At 44.5% G+C, this 17,879-nt stretch overlaps 1 protein-coding gene across 1 annotated transcript in view; it reads left to right on the top strand.

The window, feature by feature from the left end:
• Window positions 1-468: 468 nt before the first annotated feature.
• Window positions 469-17,879, top strand: part of CASQ2 (calsequestrin 2) — a 65,374-nt gene continuing 47,963 nt past the window's right edge. Inside the window, 1 exon segment of the mRNA NM_001313816.1 lies at window positions 469-904. Coding sequence (NP_001300745.1) covers window positions 671-904 — 234 coding nt within the window. The 5' untranslated portion in view covers window positions 469-670.

The raw sequence follows: 17,879 nt of genomic DNA, 5'->3' as shown, positions 1-17,879 counted from the left end.
ACTTGGTTCGTGTGTGAGCAGTGAGGAGGTAGGGGACAAGCAGCCCACCAGGAGGGGACAGGCTGGATTCTCTCCCTATAGTAATTGAATGAATCCGAGGTCTGGGTGGCCCTGTGTCTGTGCACACATCTCCACTGGCTGTTCCACCACTGTCCCACCTCTCTCCCGTCTCATCTTCTCTTCCTCCTTTTTGAGCTTATTTCTCTTTCTTGACCTTGCTGGCCTCCTTATTTCTCATGCACACGTTCTCCGCTTTCCTTCCTACCTCCTCCCTTTCCACCACTCTGGCCGACTGTATCAGCGAATCCCTCAACAGTGTCATATCTAACTTTTTTATTCATTGCATGATTTATTTTTAGCCTGAAACAACTGCATCCTAAAAATGGAGTTCCTGATGAGACAGGGGCTGGGCCGAGCTATGCGAGGTATCTGGGGCTGGGCCGCCCAGCCTGGCCCTCAGTCTCCGCTCGCGTGTGTCCTGAGCCCACGCGCACTGCTAGGCGGAGCCCAGGCGGCGGTGGACAGTCGGTCCCCGGGCCCAGGAGGGACACAGGAGAGGGACCAAATCTGCTTCTCTGCTCCCCACTTCTCTCAACCAGTCCTCCGAGAGTCTTCAAGCCGCTTTCCTGCACTCAATCTTTCTGGGAAAGTAAAAGGAGACTTTTCCCAGATGAAGAGAACACACCTGTTCATCGCGGGGCTCTACCTGCTGGCCTCCTGCCGGGCAGAAGAGGGGCTCAACTTCCCCACGTATGATGGCAAAGACCGTGTGGTCAGTCTCACTGAGAAGAACTTCAAGCAGGTTTTGAAGAAATACGACGTGCTTTGCCTCTACTACCACGAGTCCGTGTCTTCGGACAAAGTCGCGCAGAAACAGTTCCAGCTGAAGGAAATCGTGCTCGAGGTAAGCAGGGAGGCACACGGACCACATTGGCCCAGTGACCGGGGCCTGGCCGGCGGCTGGGATGTGGGAACACGGGTGCAGAGGCTCTGTCCTGAAGGCCACCTGCATTTTAGTCTGGTTTGAATCTGAAGATACTCTTGCTGCAGAGCTGGGGTGTGTGAACAGCAAAGGGTGGGTCCCGCCTCCTAAAATGGGGACAATTAGATGTGCTGCATGATGCCTAGTTCTGATTGAAGCCTATCACATGACAGTCCCCTTGACTTTTCAAGGGCAATAGTCCCAAGCGACTAATTCTTCTGAGATGATGTTAAAACTATCATTGAAAAGCCTGGCTGAAATGCAATTCAGAGATTATTTGTGGGTTTCATTCTGGGGTGCTAACTCCCCCCTCTTGGCTCCCTGAATTTCCCCCCGCAATCCTGGAGACACAGGAGGTATTTGACCTTGCTTCTCTTTCCATGGGTCAGATGCAGAATATCACGAAGTGACCTTTGCCTCTTGTGATTTGGGGCCAGTCTACATTGCACGGGTGTGAAAATCGTTAGCTGCGAGTTCATTAACGGGATTTTTGTTTTGTTTTGTTTTACCTTCAGAAAGTTCTTGGTGTGCATTCAGGGCAGATGCTGAAGTCAGTTCTTATTTTATCTGCATTACATGGCCTGTTTGTAAGCCTAGCACGGGGGCCCATTCTCTAATCCTTGGTGAGTGCCCCAGGGCCGATTTCCGCAGTGCCTCCTGGACAGTTTAAGATTGCTTACACCTCAGGAGCACCTGTGAATGCTAGGAACTCTAGTTGTCACCAAGATCCCTTCTCAGCCCCATGCTCAGCCCAAGCACAAACCTGGGGGAAAGGACTATTTGAGAATTAACAGCAGCTCACGAACTAGCGTATCAGAAAGCTCAACTTAATTGAATACTTTGATAAACCAAGTGTCCATATATGAAAACATGTCCATTTGAATCCCCCAAAATAGATTCTAATAAATTCCATGAAAACCGTCTCCAATATAGTAAAACATTTTTGATGACTTGAAAAGTACTTAAAAATCCTTAGTATCTCCAGAGCATCATACAAACACCTACTTTCAGAGCACTTACGTATGGTGGGGTGGTTATTACAGAGAGCTGGGGCTGACGAAATGCTAAGCATTTTAAAAATATCACCAGTACCGTCATATTTTTCCTCAGGCTTATCCTGGGGGTTGGAAGTGGAAATTCAGTTCCTTCTGTGGATTGCAAGCAAAGAGAAAGCAGGGACAGTTTTTAGATCTTTGTACTATATTTGGAAACATCAGAGGCTGGAAGAAACGAGGACATATAGCATAGCTTAGTCCTGACATCCTCACTCATATCGTCATCTCTGTTTCAAATTGCCCTACTCAGGTATCAAGAGACATTTTTTTATTGAAAAGGTGCGTGGAAGGCATAAGGATTCTACCCAGTATGCTCATCACTGCCTGATAGTCTAGATCTCAAAAAGAATGCCAGTATAGGTAATGACCTCCCATTTCTGATTCCCCATCATAGTAAAGCACAAACACACACACACACACACACACACACACACACACACACACACACACACATTCTCCCAAGGATGTATCTCCCCCAAAGTAAACCTGAGAAGGGACCTTTCCCTGGGCTGCCCATCCCTTCAGACACCTTTGATCCAAGAGTGGCCGGCAGAGACTGATGGGACATAGTGATGTCCCTCAGGCTGCTAAAGCTGGGGTGGACATCATTAGGGGGAGAAGGACGCAGAACTTAGAGTCAGGAGGTCTAGATTTATATTCTGGCTTTGCCTTTCCTAGGCACATGATGCAGGGCAAGTCACCTAGTTTCTCGGAGTCTCTTTTTCTTCTCTATAAACATGGGAAAAAAACCAATCATCATACATGGGTAAGAAATAATTAAATAACAGTAATATTTATTGAATGCTTGCTGTGTACAGAGACTGTTCTAAGCACTTTGTGTACATTAGCTAGTTTAATCTGTACGGTATTCCTGTGACATAAGCACAGTTCCTATCCTCATTTTACATAGGGGGACACTGAGGTACAGAGAGGGTAAATTGCCCAGTGCAGGCAAAGTCTTAGCCTCTGCACTGCACTATTGCTGTAACCAAATGAGATGCTGTTTAGTTAGCTGCTGGATACCCTGTTGAGGATCCTTTGGAGTCTGCCTTAAATAGAGTTGCTCCGCCCGTGGGCTGGGCCTGGGGAGGCCAGCTCTATCAGCAACAGGGTTGAGAGGCACCAAGCCCCCCACCACTACTCCTGTCCCTACCACGGAAGAACCTGGGGTCCCTTAGTGAGGACAGGGGAGGGGGAGTGTTTACTGGGGTGCTTGTCAGGTGCAGGCTCTTTTTCAGAGTCCAGGACAAAAATGGTTCCAGGAATCCCATGCATAGAAAGAGAGGGATGAAGCCTCTGCATTTCCTTCCTCGTCAAAACAGTTATTTTGTCCTCTTGATTCCCTGGCCCCCAAACCTGCGTTTAGGGAAATACTCTGCCAGTTTCAGGGTTGTGGCTGTTGAGGGATGAGAGAAGAGGAGCTCCTAGTGAGTATCCACAGGAAATGAGGCCTCGGCCATAGGCAGACAGCGCAGGGACAACCGGCACCTTTCCCCCAACTAATTCAGGAAGGTGGCTTCTGATGTGTCTTTATCACAATTCACTAAGACCTGGTGCTCATGAGCACATGCGGACACACATACACACACACAAAGGAAACGCAGATTTCGTGGGACGACACTTAATATTATTTGGGGAATGCTTGGATTTTTAACAAAATCCTTTGTCTTTTATTCTGTTCTGTTCTAGTCCATTTTGTTCTTCACTTAAAAAAATATTGATTCCAGGGTGCCTGGGTGGCTCAGTGGGTTAAGCAGCTGCTTTTGGCTCTGGTCATGATCTCAGGGTCCATTGATCGAGCCCCATGTGGGCCTCCCTGCTCAGCAGGGAGCCTGCTTCTCACTCTCCTCCTCCCTTATGCTCTCTCTCTCTTTCTGTCTCAAATAAATAAATAAATAAATAAATAAATAAATAAATAAATAAATAAAATCTTTAAAAATATATTGATTCCAACTTGTTAAATTGATTTCATTCTACAAAAGTGAGTTGTCACCTCCCAGTTGAAACACCTGAGAGATTTTTAGGGATTTGGAGCTCATAACTTGTCATGTAAGGGCCACCCCATTCTGTTAAAAACCCAAGGAAACCAGGGCCAGTTGTGCATATTTTGCCTGCCACTCTAAGGGATAGACAATGGAAAGACCCAGCAACAGCACCATCTGCAGGGTGAGGAGGTCATTCCCTGGGATTCAGGTTCTTGAAATGCTGATCAGTCACACAGAGATCTGTCACTAGCAGGTTGGACTTTTGGAGTAGCTGCTGTGGATACAGGGACATGAGACACCCAGGTGGCTCATGGCCTATGATGGAAGAAGGGCAAACAAAAAGCTATAGTGCAATAGGATCATTGTAATAGTGGAACAACTTACAAGGTGCTCTGAGAAGAACAAGGTCTCCTGCTCTCTGGGAGATATGTGGAAGGCATGAGGAAGAACTGGTCTGTGACAATGAGTAGAATTTAGCAGGCAATACAGAAGGGCTGGGGGTGGGGGGGACTGCAAGAGCAAGGATTCTAACAGCTCTCAAGTACTTTCCTCACCCAATTTTCCTAAAATTTGGCCATGAGGGCCTCATTCCTTTAGGATGGGGTTTTTGTCTTAGCTGAGGCCCTCTGGGAGAGGTAGTCCTTTGTAATGTTGCCCATAACTTACACCCGCATCTAACCAAGTTTGAGTTCTGTTTGAGAACAAGGTCTGATAAGGGGAAGAGGAGTTGGGAAAGAATGTAAGGTCACTAAAAGCTTAGGCAGAAAAAGAGAAAAAAAATAAAAAGACACTCAAGCTGGGAGGAGCACCCAAGCTCAAAACCGTTTTCCAGTCTGGCTGGGTCTAACTCTGGAGGGCAGGCACCAGGGGTGATGTGCGGTGCATAGTTAGGTAGATGCGTTGGGTAGAGGCTTGCTGAATGTGCAACATGTCAGATGAAATGTTGTCCTTGAGGACCGTCTAGATTGCTCTGAACCAGGACGCCTGAGTGGCTCAGCGGTTGAGTGCCTGCCTTTGGCTCAGGTTGTGGTCCTGGGGTCCCAGGATCAAGTCCCACATCTGGCTCCCTACATGGAGCCTACTTCTTCCTTTACCTGTGTCTCTGCCTCTCTCACTCTGGGTCTCTCATGAATAAATAAATAAAATCTTTAAAAAAAAAAAAAAGATTGTTCTGAACCCTTTACTTCAGAGCTGAGGCTTTGTTGTGACAGGACTGATAATCCTGACTCTTGACTGGGCATTTCATCCACGAAAGAGCGCATACTCATTTAGTAATGTTAGAATACATGGAGAAGAAAAAGGAAGAAAAAAAAAAAGGAAAAAAAAAGAAAAAGAAAAGAAAAAAGAAAAAAAAAGGAAAAAAAAGAAATAGCCCCCTCAGAAAGAAACAGTTCACGTCCTGAGATTTCTCTCCCATATTTTCTGTCTATATGTAAACATACATTTCTCTCTCTCTCTCTCCCTCTCTTTTTAAAGATTTTACTTATTTATATAAGTAAAAGGCAGAAGCATAGGCGTAGGCAGAGGGAGAAGCAGGCTCCCTGCAGGGAGCCCAATGCAGGACTCAAACCCAGGACCCCGGGATCACGCCCAGAGCCAAAGGCAGATGCTCAACCACTCAGCCACTCAAGTGCCCAAAACATACATTTTTAAAATGGATTTGTACCCTTTATACAGTTTTGTTTCCTGCTTTCTTCATTTCAGTATATTGTGAGTACTTCTGTGTCATTATAGAGTTTTTATATTCTTGACAAACCTGTCAGCACTGGCCTGGTATTCCTTTGTATGACCATGCATATATTTTTTTAAAGATTTTATTTATTTATTCATGAGAGACACACACACACAGAGAGAGAGAGAGAGAGAGAGAGAGAGAGAGAGAGGCAGAGACACAGGCAGAGGGAGAAGCAGGCTTCATGCAGGGAGCCCGACGTGAGACTCGATCCCAGGTCTCCAGGATCACGCCCTGGGTTGAAGGCGGCACTAAACCGCTGAGCCACCTGGGCTGCCTGACCATGCATATTTTTGAGATATTTTGCCTATTTGGAGATTTTGACACAATTTTCAGAGTTTTAAAAATCTTTGTTTAGACTGCCATTGTACTTTTAATGAAAATTCTTTGATTTTTTAAAAGCTAGATGAAATTTTTTCATAAAATTATCTGCCATTTACATTTTTTTTCTCCCATGAATTATTTTTCTGTGTCTTTCCCCCATTTTTCTATTGAGGTGTCAACACCATTATAAATTTTGTATACTATTTCCTTCAGCTTCGGCTGAGACAACATGCTGAGTTTTGCCACAGTGGCCAAGTTCTATTAGCATCACAGGACTCAGACCCAAGAGGAGCATCTGCCTAGTGATTTTGAGTCCTCCTTGCTCTTTGTTTCTTGCTTCTACTTCCCCCTTGAAACCACAATGTAAGCCACTGCTGCTGTCATGTGTTCTACAAAGGTTGCCAGAGAAAGTCCTCTGACATCACCAATCTCTCTTGGGTTCAAATGCTTGAGAAGTGGTGTGCTCTAACAGGGGCTTCCTAATCAGATGGACTTGGGTCCAGTTCCAAGGAAGTCTGTCTGTGTTCGGGCTCCTTGTTTGTAATGTGGAGACAGTGGTGGTGTGATGTCAAGGTAGCATGGTAGGAGTGTGGCTTCTGGCACATGGAAGGTCCTCCACAAATACTGGCAACTTGCAGCCCATGCTCCCCTCTCCGGTCACGATTTTAGACACCACCCAGCCTAATCCCATCGCTTAACAGACTGAGGATCCAGGCCACTTTCAGAGAGCTCAGGACTGGTAACGCGGTGCCATGTGGCTTATTCAGCCGGCTAAGCTCCAGAGAGCAGGCGAGACTTGCCCTTGATCACAGATTCTTGATGCCCACCCCCCCATCTCAGCTCTCCATCTGCTCTCCACCTCTGTATGTGATACACTCAGCAATTTCGCCCACACCATTAATTAACTAGGCCCCTTCCACAAATTCGGTCACAGTGCAGTCTATCTTTGAGAGGTGCTTCCAGTTTTCTTCCAACTCCTTCTCACTTACTCTTTCTCCCCATGGAGACATATGTTGAAGTTCTCCCTCTGGATTGGAAGCCTCCCGAGGGCAACCTGAATTCAAAGCAAACTTGGTAATAGAGGAAGTGAAAAAAAACAACAACAACGGAATCAAATTCATATGGGCAAGGACCAAAATCCTGCTTGTGAGTCAAAACCACAACTAGATGATCTAAGGGTGTGACAAGGTGGCAGAAGGGCACCTGGGTGGCAGAAGGAGTCTGAGCAGCTGTGCACAAGCACTATGACATCCATATTAGGAGTTCCTGAGCTCCCCGGAAATGGCATTCTAAATAGCTAAGCCTGGTATGGAAACTGTTTACTTCTTCCTGTCCCCTCCTGCCTTCACACAGATCGTATCTTTCCTCTACACCACTCCACTTCCAGGAAGACAGCATTCCAGCCTGAATAGGGAGAAAGGAAGAAGGACCAAAACTTTTTCCTAGTGAGCTTCATGCTCATATAGAAACAATGCCATGGCTATGTCAACATCTCTAGAAGGGAAGGAGAAAGGAGACATGCATGGACCTCAGTTTTAGGATCTCTGGGTATTCTGGATCGCATCTCATGTTCCAAGTTGATACTGTTAACTGTGCACATGTGTTTTGTGGGAGCAACTAAATAGGCCAAGCTATTACTAATATACATTTATTGGACTAGGAGAAAACATGGGGGATCTTCTCAGGCAAGTTATGGAATGCTTTGAACATGAAAATAAGTAATGTGAATCCCTGAACAGAAATATTAATTCATCAAGTATCCATTGCTGTTACCTGACTCTGAGTCATGTTAGCATGAATAGATGAGTGAATCAGTGAAAAGATGATAAATGAGCTGTGCTTTCCTCGTTGTGGATGGTGACAACTAGTTCAGTTGTTTACGGTGAGCAATGTCCCTTGGATGGACAAGTAGTCTGAGGTCTTATAGGAATAGCCATACCATCCTGGTAGTTGCATGCCAGGTTGACCTGGTGCTCCTGTTATTTTTCAAGAGACCTCAGCTAGGGTGAGAAGTCCGAGACTGCTCCTCAGCATCTCCCTGCAGGGACCTTCTGTTCTTCCTGCTTACGGGGGTCCCACTTCCACTCACCATGTAAAAGCTACTGCCATCCACACACACACAGCCTGCCTGGTGACTTTCTCCTTGGTCCTCTTAGATACTGAATGCAGCATCATCACATTAAATTATTGGAAATGGCCTGTCTACCAGTAGGAAGACAGCTTTTCATTATGACCAATTTTCCAGTGCTGGTAAACAGATTATTTTTCAATAGTTTTTGATGATAATTCTGGCATAGATCATTCATTGAGCCCTGTGAGGGATGGGGGAGGCTGGTTCCACCATCTGTAGCAGAATCAAGAATCAGAATCCTGATCAATGAAGGGCTCTGGGTTCTGGTGCTTTTTAAGGAAGTCTCTTGATGATGCTGCGCCCAGTCTACCAAGGTCCCTAACAGACTGAGCTCCCTTCTCTATTCTGAACTTAGTCTCCTAATCAATTTGCATATCAGTGAAATCTCTTTGGCTGGGAATGACACAATGTGTTTAGACCCTGCAGTATGCTCAGTGTCATTGACATGATTCTCATGTGCACTTTCTGAGCATGGCTGCCCTCTCATATCCAATCTCAGATGAGGGAGTCATGCTCAGGAAAAGCAGACAACTGGAGTTCAGAGTGCCTGAAATTCTCTTATACTTGCTTTTTGACCCAGAGCAGATCATGGATAGGCACCTCATTTCACTTATCTATTAAACCAGTCTTGTAGTTTCTATCAGTGAGTTTAAAGACTTAAATGAAAACAGATGAATAAAAATTTCTTATGAAATTATTAGAAGCTGTACAAGAATCAGATATTATTTTGTTCCACTGATTACTATTTAGGAGATTAATCTATGTAGAAGGCCTAAATGAGTGCCTAAAATTTAACCAGTGCTTATCAAATGCTAATTCTCTTCACCTGTTGTTTGAAATTCAGACCACATTCTTGGCCAATTGCAATAGTTCTCAAGTTTGGCTGCATATTAGAATCAACAAAGAGTTTTTTAAAATATTGGCACCTCAAGGTGCCTGGGTGGCTCAGTTGGTTGAGTGTCTGACTCAGTTATAGCTCAGGTCATGAGATGGAGCTCAGCATCATACTCCACACTCAATGGGGAGTCTGCTTGAGATTCTCTTTCACCCTCTTCCTCTGCCCACCCCCCTCACTCACATGTGCACTCTTCCTGTCTCTCCCTCTCTCTAAAATAAATCTTTGAAAACCAAAATACTGGTGCCTGGGTCTCCTCCTCCTGGATACTGATTTAATTGGTGATGGGGTAAAGGATGAATCCAGGTACTACAGTTTTTAAAAGCTCCAAGGGTGATTCTCATGTGCAGCCAAGCTTGTAGACACTTGAGACTTGATGCTCAAAATACAGACCCCAGAGCAGCATCAAAGGAATCACCTGGGTGCTTGTTACATTTAAATGGGATTCTCTAAATGATTCATAGGTACGGTGAAGTTTGCAAAGCACTGGTCTCTTTGGCTAGAGAAATTTTCTAACTGACCAGAATCATTTTGTAACTGCTTGACCTTTGGTCTATTGACTCTCTTAAATGCTATTGGACCTGTTAGCATACCTCTGTGGGTTTTTTTTTTTAATTTTTTTTTTCATACCTCTGTTTTGAAACTTCTGGGATAAATTGGTTCTGGGGCTGCAGGGATTCGGGTCTTCTCTGGGATTCAATCAAGCCTCTCAGTATTCTCCCACTGTCCCCTGTCACAGCCAGGGACTGACATTTTGGGCCTTCTTAAAAGGGGATGATTGGGCCCATGGGAAGTCCTACCTTCTTGAGAGGTTTCCAGTTGAATTATGGGGTTTTCTAAGGCCAAATCAAAAAGTAATCTTTGGTCAGGGTCCAGGATTTACCCTCTGAAAGAAAAAGCCATCTATTTGGTTGCTATGTAACATTGCCCTTTTCTACAAAGAAATGACAAATCTGAGAACCCTGGAGAATATGGGATACTGAGGTGTTAACCTGTTTAACAAGAAACTGTGGGAAAGCTGCTCAGAGCAAACTAGGAAGTGTTCTATAATGTGAAACTTAGCCCTGTGGCCATCCAAAGAGAAATATTCATTCTTTTATTTATTCATCACATATTCATACCTGCTTCCTTACCAGATGCAGATGAGAGGCGCCTGGGTGGCTCAGTCAGTTGAGCAGCTGACTCAGTTTTGCCTCAGGTCACAATCTCAGGGTCTTGGGGAATCAAGCCCTGCCTTGGGCTACGAGCTCAGCAGGAAGTCTGCTTAAAGATTCTTTTTCTCCCTCTCTTCCTTCTCCCTCTGCTCCTCCCCTGGTTCATGTGTTTGCTCTCTCTCTCTCAAATAAATCTTTCTTAAAAAATCTTCAAAAACAAAAAAACAACAAAACAAAACAAAACAAAACAAAACCAAAATGCAGACAGCATGGCCCCTGATAGCAAAGGACATATACTTTTATTAATGCTAAAAACTCATTTCCTTTAGTTCTTTGCTTAAATATCGCCTTATGAACAAAGTCATCTCCCTGACTGTGTATATAGATCACTCTTCGAGCACTCATTATATTTTTATTATTTTTTGTATATATATTTTTTATTGGAGTTCGATTTGCCAACATATAGCATAGCACCCAGTTGAGCACTCTTTTTAATCTCTTTTCCCTACTCTTTCTCCATAGAACTTGGCTGCCAGGTTGCCCATTGTCTGACACCCTTATAGAATGTAAAATCCACACAGGCAAATGCAAAATTTTCTCTTCATTGTTGTATGCCAGCACCTACATTAGTGTCTGGTTCATGGTAGGCACTCAGCAGTGTTTGTTGAGTGAATGTTAAATGAACAGAAGAGAAGAAGGAGAAGGGAGATAGCACTTATTATGAATTTACCATAAACCAGACCAATATGCATGCTTTATATATGTTATTTTACTTAATTCTTACAGCTTTTTTTCACACTACATGCAAAGAAATGATCCCAAAAGTTAAGTAGAAATTTTCCAAAGTCACAAAGCCATAAAATGGCAGAACATGAATCAGGATTTGAATTCATATCTATTTGGTTCCAAATGACATGTCCCTTCCATTACACCAAGGAACAGCTGAAAGGGATTGCTTCATGTTTGTAAGCAGTGCCAACTTACTAAGGGACAAGTGTCTTTAGTTTGTATTCTGGATTTTCACCCACACTTGAGCAACATTTAATTGTACCGTTGAACTATGTGAACCGAAATGACCAGTGTGAGCAAATGGGCTAATGCTTAACACCGAATTGGGATTTAATAAAAATCCAGCAAACACTGAATAGATGAATGGATGGGATGGATGGATGGATGGATGGAGAGAGAAGGAATGGCAAACAATTATAAATCTATTGCCTGTATTGAAAATATATTTCCCCTTGATCTCTTTAAGGTTAAATTAATTTTAAAAAAGCGTTGAGTAGAAAAGTATAAAATTAGGTTGACTGTCAGATTCAGGGAACTTTTTGTCATCCTTGTCTAATCCCACTGAAATATGGGTAAAACCAGTTTTTTTTTTTTTTTTCAAATCACAGGACACTTAGTCCCAAATATATATCCAGCATGGCCAGAAACCTCTGGGCTCTGGGAGGCTGACCCGGCCTTCAGACCTATTTAGCACTGGCAAATGTCCCTACGGTTGCATTTCTAAACCCCAAGAGAGGAAGGCAAAATGAAGTTACTGGAGTCAAGTAAATCTGCAGATGGAATGATGTGGGAACCGTGGGCAGAGAATAGCAACACGCAGAGGATTCAGGTATTTCTTCCAACTGTTCACTGCCCAAAAATGGCATCCTCCAAACTTGCACCTGCTGCCCTCTGTAAAATCAGATGAGGTCAGGCTTATTTTGGTTTGGCTTTGGGAATGAATCCTCTCCTGGAGCCAGTCCTCTCTCAGACGATGTATACCATGCCCACTCTGAAATTGCAGATCTCCTTAGAGTCCAAGTGCCACCCAAATATTTGATGAGAGTTTACTGTGCACTTCCCAGGAGCAGATGGTGGAGAGACAGAAGCGCTATTAGAAGATCATGAGTCTAATCATAGAATAGATTAATTCTCCTTCCACCTAGAGAATTAATAGAGATTTTATAAAATGGAAAACACACTCTTGATTGAGAAGTTTTGAGACCATTGGAACTTTCTTCCCTCACTCTAATGCTCAATTCCAAAGAGGGTATTTGGCCATCATATCCCTTCTCCCAAAGTTATAAAATGTTACATGGAGACCTGAGATACCATGAAAGTCAGAGCTATAAAACTATTAGAAGGTAAAGCAGTAAGATTAAAAAGTCAGAAATAAAGTGTTTCAGAATCACAGGGTTTTTCTTTGAAAACAGCAGCCCCGCTCTCTTGTAGTTTGAGCATCTCTGGTTGGTGTGGAGGATTTTTGTATAATTAACTGCTCAGCCTTAGCATCTAAAGTGACTTGTTCCACCACGAAAGCCAACCCTCCAAAAGTTCTGAGTCTGTACAATGAAGCCTCGAAGCTCCCTCTTCTATCAACTGGATGTGATTTTATCCAGATAGGCCTTTTTGGTTTGGACAGCCATGCAGGAAAGTGGCCAGCGTGCCATCTTGCAGTGTGCTGGGCTGGGCAGGCCAAAGCCGCTTCTGAGTGCCCACAAAGCCTGTTCCAGGAGCGCCCGCCTGCTGCCTGGTGCCCCACGCCAGGCAGGCCTCTCCTCACCATCTGCTGTGTGCTGGGCAGGGAGGCAGACCAGGCGAGCCAACAGGTACTCCCTCACATGCTCACCTGCCCCTACTTCACACTGACACACACAGCCAATTTGGCTCACGACACCAAACGATTCTGACCACACACACCCAACTTATTTATGAAGGCAAAGAAAGCATTCCCCGGACTCAAAAGAACAAGGGAACACAACAGTAAACAGCAGCCCTCAATATTGCCTGGTAATCAGACACACACTTTGGAGTGAGACCCATCTGACTGGAGTCCTTGCACTAGTGTGTGATTGCAGGTGGGTCACTTGGCTCCTCCAGGCTTCCTTTGGAAAATAAAAACCACAATGCCTCCAGCACAGAGTTCTTACAAAGAGAAAAGAGGTGATGTGTTAAAGTGACCGGCACATGTTTGGTGCACAGTAAAGGGCTGGCTGTTCTTAAAATGACTGCGTATGTGAAAGCATGTCGCAAGCTCCAGCTCTTCCCACGTACTGGATATCCGTGGTTGGTTGTCATTAGCGGATGCTGTCAACATAAATACTGGTCAGACATTTCATAAAGTTCAGCCAAGCAGTAACAGGCTTCTCTTCTGCTTTTCACGGCACCCTATAGGAGCAACAAGTCCAGGAGCTCCTGGCCTCGTCATTGTTTTACATTTAGGAAGCCTCTCCATCTGCTGAGGCACCTCCTGCCTATTTTCTTTTCTTTTTAAAGATTTTATTTATTTGAGAGACAGAGAGCACAGGTGAGGTGTGTGTGTGTGGGGGGGGGTGCATAGGGAGAGGGAGAAACAGGCTCCCTGTGGGCAGGGACGGGGGTGGATCCTGAGATGGAGCCCCATATTGGGCTCCCTGCTCAGTGGGGAGTCGGCTTCCCCCTCTCCCTCTGCCTGCCACTCCCTCTGCCTGTGCTCTCTCTTTCTCTCTCTGTCAAATAAATACAATCTTTAAAAAAAAAAAAACTCTACTGCAATAATGCTTGTAGGATGAAAAGGAAAAAAAAAAACTGGCCTTTCTCATTCAGCCAGTTTGAACATTGCCAGATGCTACATGATAAAAGATTGTGATTGTATGGTAGAGATGGTTGTAAAGTAGTGGTTCTCGATGTGTGGGCCTGGGATCAGCAGTATCAGCATCACCAGAGATGCATTTCTTGTCATAAATGCAAATGTTTGGGTCTCATCCCAGACCTGCTGAATCAATAAATCTGAGGTAGGCCCAGGAATCTGTTTTCACAAGGCTTCCCTCCAGGTAATGCTGATGTGGGCTAGGGGTCAGAAGCCACTAGCTTAGTGTCATGGGGTTGCCGAAAATGAATTTTTTTAAAGATTTTATTTATTTGTTTGACGGGGTGGTGGTGGAGCACAAATAGGGGGAACAGCAGAGGGAGAGGGAGAAGCAGACTCCCCGCTGAGCAGAGAGCCTAATGTGGGGCTCAATCCCAGGACCCTGAGATCATGACCTGAGCCGAAGGCAGACGCTTAACCAACTAAGCCCCTCAGGCCCCCTATCTCAAGTGAATTTAGAGGGAACAAATATTCTCTAAGTACTTGCTTCCATGCTACTTCTACAAGAATTAAATCCCACTTTTAGGTTAGAAAACGGAGATCAGAGAAGTCGTGACCTGCTCAGTCTCACAGTAGCAGAGCCAGGATCTGGGCCTGGGTGTTTCTGGGGCCCAGGTGCAGAGAGTGGAATGTAATGGTTGAGAGCCTGGGCTCTCTAGCTACAGTGTCAGTTTGGAACCCAGCTATGTCACTTAAGAGCTGTGTGGTCGTAGGCAAGTTGATTGACCTCTCTATGCATCTAAACTTCTGCTCTCTGTGGGTTTTGGGAAGATTCAATGAGATAATCCACCTAAGGCATTGGAGTAGTATTTGGTGTATAATAAACACCCAATGGGTGCTATTTTTATTATTGTTGTTACAGTGCTTCTCAACATGGTGGAAAGAACACATAGCCTTGGTCCTTGGGTCTCTTCCTTGGCATTGACCAAAGAGAGAGCCTAAGAGTGCCAGTGGAAGCCATCAACAGCCTCCCTCTTCTCCAAAGCTCTCTTGGAGGTCACCCATTTTAGCCTCAAGAGGCCCAATATTTACTTCCATCTCATAAAATAGCTGTTCCATTCCCTTGCCCGCCTCCTGCATGGAGACATCACGTGCCAACGCCTAGCTATACATAGCCCGGGCCTCATCTGAGGGTGGCAGAAAGTGACAGGAGATTACCGGGGATAAACGTCAGCTCTCCAGTTTCAAGGGAGGACACGCAGTTGTTGAATTGCTTGACATGTAGCCAGATGGTATCAGGGACAGTGGGTGAAAACAGTGTGCTTCTTGGCTTACATGGAAAGAGCAGGATTGCAGCCAGGGTATTTTTAATGACGGCCCGAGGGACATTCACTTTGAGCAAAGATCGGTGACATTTTTTCCTCCACGCTCCCCAGTCCTTGATTTTCTTCAGAATCTTGCCCCTGCTGAAGGTACCCCTCCTCACACTCAGTTCCCATTAACGGAACCACTGCATGCCTTCCCCATCTTCCCTCTGACCACTGAATGTGGTACAAATGTAGGAATGCATTTGGAGGGACAAACACAGGGTCCCTGCTAATGTGCATTTGCTGTCCAGAGGCCCAGGGAGCAGTCACGCAGCCCACGGAACATGACTGCTGGTGCTGCTGGACTTTTCTCTCCCACTTTTCATGGGCAAACTTCTTGAATGAGTGATCCACACCTGCTCTAACATGTCCTTGCCACCCACTCAGCTGCTTAACTCCCAGTGCTTTGGCTTCTGGCCCAGATCTTCTCTGAAAGGTCACTGGTGACTTACCAGTCTCACCTCACGGTGGTCCCACTGTCCGTGACTCCCTGTAATATTTGATCCAACCACCTGCTCCTTCTTGAGCTTCTCTCCTGCCGTGACTTTGGAGTCATCACACTATGTTCCTTGTCCTCCTCTGATATCTCCCCGTACTCCTCCTCTCTGCCCTCAGGGCAGGCTCCTCTTTCTACTCATGCCTCCTATGAGATGGCCAGTCTTCCAGCCTGTGGTTTTCTCACACACTGACCTCCCTGAAAATGCCACCTGCCCTTATGCCTCCACCTTTCACTTCCACTGCTCCTTTGGGACTTCACCCCCTGAGCACTAGGTTGGCACTTCCATCTCTTGGCTGGACTTGGATTGCCATGGACGCGTTGCATCTAAATCCAAGCTGAGAACTTTGCCTCCAGTCCTGGCATGCCCTTCTGATATCACTGTGTTGTCCTTCACTCTGTTCCCTGGCTGGGGACCCTGGAATCATCTTGCCTCCTCTTTTTTGTGAGTTCTCCCTCATTTCTCTCTCCAAAGCCATGGAAGAGTTGCCAGTCTGACTGACTCTCTACTTGAACCATCACCTCCCACGTTACATCTCCTCCGTCCACTGCCTCCACTTCAGTCTGAGACCAGTCCTCTCCCATTCAGGCAATGGCATCAGCCTCTCAACTGGTCACTTTTCCTTTCCACTCTCTTTTCTGTCTGTCTGGCCTATGCCCTCAGATCAACCTTCCTCAAACTTCAATTAGTCATATTGTTCTTCTACCCAAATACCTCCTGCTCAGAATCGCTCATCCTAATATTCAAATCCTTTACATTCTTTTTCTCATGTGCCTTAAATACATCACTCCATTCAGTGCCCTCAGATAAGCTCTCTGCCCAAGTAAACCAGCCTGTTCGACGCCCACCCTGCATGTCTGCATCTCCCAACCTCTGCTTCTGCCATTCGTCTTCCTGAGATGCGCTCGATGCTGACCTCTGCCTATCTGTGCACTCCTCCTTGGTCCAGGTCTAGCTGGTCTCTCCTCTCCCAAGCAATCTCCTCATTCATTGATTCATTTCCTTGAGAAATTAATTGTGTTTATAGTTACTGCAAGGTAGTGATGTGGTTCCAGCTCCTCTGACTTTTCAAGGAAAGCCAGAAATCTCAATTTCCATGTGAAATTGCTTAATTAAAATTTTTTTACACCATGCTGTAAAGCTGCTACCTACCAGAGGCACATAGTCCCTTAAAATTATAATGTATAGACTACTTCATGTGCAACACAGATATGAAATAGTAATATATTCAAGGTACAGAGACAAAAGAGGGGAACAATTCTACCTTTCAGGACAGGTTTTAGGTCTATACAAGTAGATTTTCTTGCCAGTCAGGAGTTGGACATTCATCCTATGAGTGTGGGATTTAAATGACAGGACAAAAATATAGCAGTGTTATCACTTTTTCATTTTACAGGTGAATTTAGTAATTTAATATTTCCATCAGTTAATGTAACCAGATGACTTTAAAATCTTGTCATTTTTATTTTATGAAAATATTCAATGAAACAAATTCAGGTTTTTTTTTTTTTTAGATAGGGAGGGAAAAAGACAGGGGGAGGAGGGGCAGAGGGAGAGAGAGAATCATAAGCAGGCTCCTCACAACCCTGAGATCATGACCTGAGCCAAAATCAAGAGTTGGGAGGCTTAAATGACTGAGCCACCCAGGTGCCCCTCAATGAAACTATTTTTTATGGGGATATAACTGACATATAACATTGTATTAGTTACCTGAAACTAATACAATAATATATGTATGCAATAATAATATAATATAATATAATACAATATACAATACAATAATAATATAATAAATATATGAAATATATATAAATGTATATATATATCTCATATATATAAATGCATATATAGTGAAATGATCCACCACAGTGTCACTAACACATCAATCACCATACATAGGTACTAATTTTTTTGTGTGATGAGAACCTTTAAGATCTGTTCTCTCACCACCTTTTAGACATACAATGCAGTATTAACTATGCCCATTATGCTGTAGAGTACATCCCCAAGTCTTATATTTCTTATAACTGGAAGTTTGTACCTTTTGACTCCGATTATTCATTTTACCCACCCCCTATAAACTCTTAGCTGTTCTTTGTATGTATGAGTTCAGTTTTGTTTTGTGTTTTGTTTTAGATTCCACAATTCAAATGAGATCACACTGAGAGCAAGGAACTAATATTTTCTGAGATCCATTCCGG

Source organism: Canis lupus, chromosome 17, assembly GCF_011100685.1.
Source record: "Canis lupus familiaris isolate Mischka breed German Shepherd chromosome 17, alternate assembly UU_Cfam_GSD_1.0, whole genome shotgun sequence".
In the NCBI taxonomy this organism is placed as follows: domain Eukaryota; kingdom Metazoa; phylum Chordata; class Mammalia; order Carnivora; family Canidae; genus Canis; species Canis lupus.
This window is presented reverse-complemented; position numbering and strand designations above follow the sequence as displayed.